Below are 6,577 nucleotides of genomic sequence, written 5' to 3' on the forward strand. Positions count from 1 at the left end.
CAACTTTTATTTTTCTACCAAAACTCTAACAATTACCCCAATGTACTTCTGTAATTGTAAAGTAATATCAATACAGTAACTTAGCACAAGAATTTAGCCTTTGTAAATCTAGCAGGCTACTAGTCACAAAAAGTAAAATATAAATCTAGCACCAATTACAATAATTGGTATATTAACACTCGTGGACAAAGATTAAAACTGGTATTGTCACCGTGGGTTACGTGGCCGAGAGGTGAAAGTGACCGTGCGATGCTACAAAGAGCGTCGGTTGGAAACCTCTCGAAAGCACGCAACTGTGTCTAGGCAATATACTTAACACGGTATGGCAATGAGTGACTCGACTACTGTATAGTACTTCTCTGATTGCAATTTTCTGTTGTGTTGCATCTGTGACTCGCAATGTACCTTGTGTTATCGAAATAAGCGCAAATTTTAATATCATTACTATGAGAGTGGCACCAGCATACTTTAAAGAAACATGAAAAAATCATTAGCTTTTTAATTAATTAATAATGTTCCCGGCAAATCGTCTTGATTGTGTGTAGCATGAAATCGTTTCAAACTTTCATGAGTCGCCCACAGTCATAGAACCTCAACGACAATGGGATTCTGTTGGAAATAAAGAGCATTTGCATACGAAATTTGACAAACGGCAATCACAATATGTTTATCCTCAAAGTTCAATTTATGACAACCTGTTTGGGAAGAACCCAGCAAAAGACTCAAAGATATTGACCATAGCAATGTATTTTAAAAATCGTCACGGCAATTTGCTACGATACATTCGGAACGAAAGTGGACATCCCAGCCAATATCAGTGACAGGTCATAGACAAGACCTTGGCTGCTGTTACTAAGAACTTAGACTGGTGAATTTCTGCAGAGCAATGTCGGTCGATTTTAGATTGTTGTTTTGTATTTCTCTTTTCCTTTCGAGTCTAGAGATCACGGGTTTATAAGGAAAGTTTAGTATGAGCAAAAATGGGTCGAGTAAACACCTTTGGACTGTTTAAAAAATCCACAAACCCTGATATGTAGGTAATAACATCCAATGAATAATGCAGATCCTAGAATGAAGCGCATTGAGTCTTAACTTTAGCCAGCTTTTTTCTTTTTGAACCGTGACCAATTTGCGTAGGCCTTGATCTGAACCCTAAATTTCATACGCAGTCAGTATAAAAAGATAATACTGTACAGCGCGCGTTAGCGAAGCATGAGACGGGCAGATTAATCATGCCATTCTGATCGAATCCACCCTTGGTCCCTTGGCTTTGAAAGACTGTGCGCTGAAAGAAAAATCGATCAACTGTTGGTCCTTGTGTTTGTTGTATAGCAAAACTCGCAGTTTGACCTTGATGTAGTTACAATAATTGGGAAGCAAATACGAACAGAGAAGTCACCAAGAGCAAAATAAGCCAGTAAACGCAGACAGAAAATCGAAAAAAACCAACAATTAAGTATGCCACACAATAATTACCCGAATAAATTTTATGACATCCCAAGTAAACCTCTCCAAAATAGGGCGGCAGCTCGTTCACACTCTGCAAATCAACCGTTTTTTACATTGATCAATAAAAACACGGTTGATTTGCTGTCTGGGTTGACTTTTATGCTAGATATCACATGATTAATTGATTATACTCATAAGACCACCAAAAGTGAATTAAATAGATTTAGCGTTGGTAGGTGGTTGCATCCTTAGAAACATTAACATTATTTTGGTCAAAACAAAGCGTTTGTTTAACTTATTTTCAATTAATTATGTTTGGCAAAACAAACATATGTCACAAAAACTCGATTTGAAACGAAATAAACATGAAATATTTAGTACGGAAAAGTGCTGCTTTGAGTTTACAACTAAACGACACTACTTTTATTTTGAGACGGAACCAAGACAAATGAATATGCATATCTTTCAGTTTTAAACAGATCATATTTCCATTTCGAAATACCCTAGACAAAGCGTTCCGAAAACTTGCAAAATTAAAGGCACGAATAAGTCAAGGCTGCGGAGTATAGGCGCAAACAAAGCTTCCAAACTCATTGTATCATTGCGCTTGGCAATGGTTAGCTGCTCCATATTTCAAAGTTATATTTTGGTGGTTCCATTATTTGAAATACGTTAACCTGAACAAAAAAGCTAAAAATTTCACTCACCCTCTTTAGCAGCAAGAGCGAGGTACGGCTCGATAAGCTTCAGCCGTTTCTTATCATATCCTTTTTGTGTGATGTCTCCTGAAGAAAACAGATACAGTCATTACACATTACAATTGTTGCTCTGAAGTTTTCCTGGCTGCGTGGAAGATCAGCTTCTTCTTGCGTTTGAAACCGTCGCAGGTCACATTATTATATTCAGGCACAGCAGCCAATGGATTGTGTGCTCACAGAGCGTTGTTAGATCCACATATCTATCCTGTGGTCGGTATACAGGACATTGGCAGATAATGTGGTATGCAGTTTGAAAATCTGAGCCACATGCACAAGATAGTGAGTCAGCTAGGTCCCATTACATTTACAACAGGTTGCTTTTGAAACGGTCCAACCCAGTTTGCAAGCGATTGAACTTCACCCATTTCTTTCAAGGTAGTTCTGCTCCAAGTGGTGTATTGGTATTGGGAAGGATTGTGAATTGAATTGGTCTCGCGCCTTTTTTATATTTACTGTTCCAAACTTCAGAAATGTGGAAGTTGGAGTTCCAGAAAACTGCAGCATGGCGAGGCAAAAAGACGTCGAGATTTCAAGCGCTGGGGTCTTTGGAAGTGGAAGTTTAGGGTTTGACAGACAACGGAGCAGATTTGTTTTGAAGAAGGAAGGGAGTGTCTTGTTTTTTCGTTCACTTAAGTATATTTCTTTACCCATAAGGTAAGGTACCCAGACCGGGAACCAAACAAGACATGAAAGGTTTTGAATATGGTATATTTTCAACCATGTCAATGATTAAATTATGACTTCGGCGATAAAACGTTGATATTTTACTAGTTATCTTTATGTCACAAGAAAAAATTGCCAAAACGGTTAAAGTAACGCAAAAAGTAGTCGCTTTTTTCAATGGTCCAAAAAGTTACAACAATGGGAGGCGGGATATTGGTTTCCTGAAAGATAACGCAAACAACGAAAGCTGTCCTCTGTACATTGATCCAATGATTGTAGAATAGACGTTCGATCAATGGCAAAATACCGAAGTACACTGGTGATAAAGTGACTACCATGTGAAAATACAACAAACTTTCATGATGAAAAGTGGTCAACGGTCTTTCAACCACATTGACAGACAAATCAGCCATTGAATCAATGTAAAAAGAACAGGTTTTGCTAACTGTGATGATTTCGCCACCAAAAGTGGATAAATACATTTTTTTAATGGTTGTTTCCTCAAACAAGGTAATTTTATCCTCATGAAGGTCTGTATGTTTGTTTCACACCAGCACAAACAAATTTATCCTAAAATACACATTCCTATGAACAGCAACATGATAGGCTACTATATACAGATTATCATAAGATGCTGAGGGTAATTCTAGTGCTAAGATGGAGACCAAAGATCATCAGCAGCGTTTGCTGCCTGCCTTGTGTAACCAGCAAATAACAGTAAGCTTCATTAAAATCAATAGAGAAATATAGCAACATTTAAAAAAATAATGAACTCAAAACTTTCTTTACAACAATTGAAAATCGTTTTACAAAACAAGTCACTGTTTTGTAATAATCATCATCATCTATTTTGCTTCAAAGAAGCCTGGTCTTTATCCCAAAACATCAGGGTCAACCAGTTTGATCACTGCACATAAATTTTAGGTTCGCAAAACTTTATGGCCGGATGCCCTTCCTGGCACCAACAAAACATGCCATTGGAAATGGTAGACACTCCTCCAGTTAAGTTAATAATTAACTTGTACATATAGAATTGTAGATAAGTGAGATAATTGCTGACATGGAGTTTGGGAAATCATAATCCAACACATTTTTCAATGTATACTATAGTAAAAAGGACATGACAGGAAAGGTGTAACAGAAAGCACATTTCTTTGTGCATTGTCGAAAACATGTTTCACTGTGTATACAATACAGTGCATGCATTTTAAGAAGCCTTTTTGATAACTAATTGTAGTATTTGGAAGAAAACTGATAAATACAGAAACTTTGTCCATAATGCTTGGGTAGATTATATTGAGACTGTTACTTCTGATGCTGATTCCCTACCAGCACTCAGCAGTTGTCCTACCCATGTCCTATATACCCTAGCAGAAATAGAAATCATAATGAACTGTTATGTTAAATTATGTTTGATTGTAATATAGACCAGGGGTCCGCAAATACTTGTTGGCGCGACCCAAACATCAATCGTTCTAAAGCTTTGCGACCCAAACTTTTCGGAAGCATATAAATTTGCGCAAAATACTTTGCAATTTATTATCAATTCCTATACGGTCGTCTCTGCTTATTAAGCCTACATCCGGACCGGACAATTTTGGGCTTATTAACCGAGGGACGATTCTCTGCCACCCCTATACTTTCAGTAATTATGGAATGGACCAAATTGGGCTTAATAAGCGGATGGACCTATTAACTGCGGGCTTAATAAGCGGCGACTAGGCTACTACCATTGAAAGTGTAAATTTTCTTGTACAAAATTGTATGCAATTCACCACATCACAGAGTATATGATTGTATTTATTTTTTCCCTACAAGTTGTATTGATAGTAAGTTTAAACTGTTTTGCAACCCACAGTGGATGGTCTCGTGACCCAAATTTGGGTCACAACCCACTATTTGCGGACCCCTGATATAGACCATTTTGAGTCTGATGCAAATAAATAAATAAATAAAGTAAAAATGAATAACAAAACAATTGGTAAAAGTTACACTTAAGACACTTCACTTACATCTTACAGGCAGTAAGTAGGTATAACAATTTAAAGCATATCAATTCATACTAGGTTCATTGGTATAATAACAACAAGAAATCAAAAATAAAAAGGATGAGATTAAATGACAAGAAAATTGTACCAATAAAAGTAATAAACACACATTTTCGTCTTTTAACAACTGAGATCTTACTTTTACTAAAATAAGTTTGGACTATCATCTTTAAATGAATTTGCAATTATATAAAAATTATTGCAAAATGATTTAAACCGTACGACGTACGTGTACGGTACTAAACGTTTTAAACTTATAACTAAACTTACAAAACCAGTCATACAAAATATATGATACAGTAAGTGGACAAATCAGCTTTAAACTAAAGCAACATTACACAATACACATATATACTGTATAACAAAAATGCCAACCTTTCAACAAATGCAAGCAAAAAGATTATGTTTTGTGTATCGTATTCCAGAAAATCATATGCTATATGAAGACTCGATAAATTACGTATATGAAGAATTGGTTGCATGTAAGAACAACTCAACACAGATTAACAGACTTGACAAGTAAATGTCGAATGAAAGGTTTAACACATAATACTGAACAACAACCATGCAACCAGTGTCATTTATGTGAAACATGCTGATGTTTTACAGAATGACACTTATTTTTCCATTGCAGAAAATCAGCTAATACTTCTAAAACCATGTTGGTATACATACCTTCTGAAATTTCTATATCCAGTTCTGCCAACTTTGCCCGTACTTCCAATGGTAACAGTGAAACATTCAAGGAATCTATAGCAGCTTGCGACATGTTTATTCTGGTATCTTTATATCATGCAAACGTTAAATCTCACATAAATAAAAAAACATTATGGCACAAAGTTATTGTTGAAGAATACTGATAGTGTGTACTGCAATAAAATTAAATTGTTGTCAACAATGCTGGTCAGCCATAACTTTTTAGAAAATAGCTTGTGCAATATTACAAAAAGTCTAGACATATTTTACAATGACAACATATGTGGTCAATAATTTTTGTAATTAAAATTTGAGCCTTTCCATGAATGAAATAAACATCAATTCCTTCTTGACACAAGAAATAGTGAATACTAAAATTTAAAGTGTTATTTAGAATTACATTACTTTTGTTTTCGTTTGTAAAGTTACTACAAAATGACTTCAACAAAAAACAAAAAGATGTTTTGTTGGGCTCACAAAAATTAAATTGCCTACCGTACTGTACTTTAGCATTTTGGCATCTTTACTAGGGTGGTCCAAAAAAAAATTTTTTATTTTTTTTTCAAGTGCTCATTTATTTTTGAGCTTCATTTGGTTAAAAAGTTAAGTTTCTAAAGTTTCATAGTGATTTGTTCACTGTAAGTACTGCCTAGGGTTTTTCATTCTTTCAAAAATCTCAATTTTAAACCATTCAATACAGCATAAAAAGTTGCCCCCACACAGAAATATGCGTGAGGGCCTGGCACCCACGCAGGCCTGTAGCCAGCCGGGGGCCAAGGGGGCCTCACCCCCCCCTGAAAAAAATTTCGCTTACCCCTTGGCAAAATCTCAACATTCTCAAGCAACAGCTACAATTATAATGATTTTGCCCATTTAAATTTTTTCGGCCCCCTTCTTGCTCTGCGATCTGACTACGGCCCTGCCCCCACGGCTTAGGCGCCTATGGATTCGGTAAAAAATGGA

General features: G+C 36.0%; 1 protein-coding gene across 1 annotated transcript in view; it reads right to left on the minus strand.

Moving 5' to 3' along the window:
• LOC145764349 (disco-interacting protein 2 homolog C-like) overlaps positions 1 to 5,687 on the minus strand; it is a 36,233-nt gene extending 30,546 nt beyond the window's left edge. Inside the window, exons 1-2 of the mRNA XM_082575966.1 lie at positions 5,594 to 5,687; positions 2,157 to 2,234 (exon numbers count right to left, since the gene is read on the minus strand). Coding sequence (XP_082432092.1) covers positions 2,157 to 2,234; positions 5,594 to 5,687 — 172 coding nt within the window. The remainder of the gene's footprint in view (positions 1 to 2,156; positions 2,235 to 5,593) is intronic.
• Between the last annotated feature and the right edge of the window lie 890 nt (positions 5,688 to 6,577).

This window comes from Aplidium turbinatum, chromosome 2 (assembly GCF_918807975.1).
Source record: "Aplidium turbinatum chromosome 2, kaAplTurb1.1, whole genome shotgun sequence".
NCBI classification, from domain to species: Eukaryota; Metazoa; Chordata; class Ascidiacea; order Aplousobranchia; family Polyclinidae; genus Aplidium; species Aplidium turbinatum.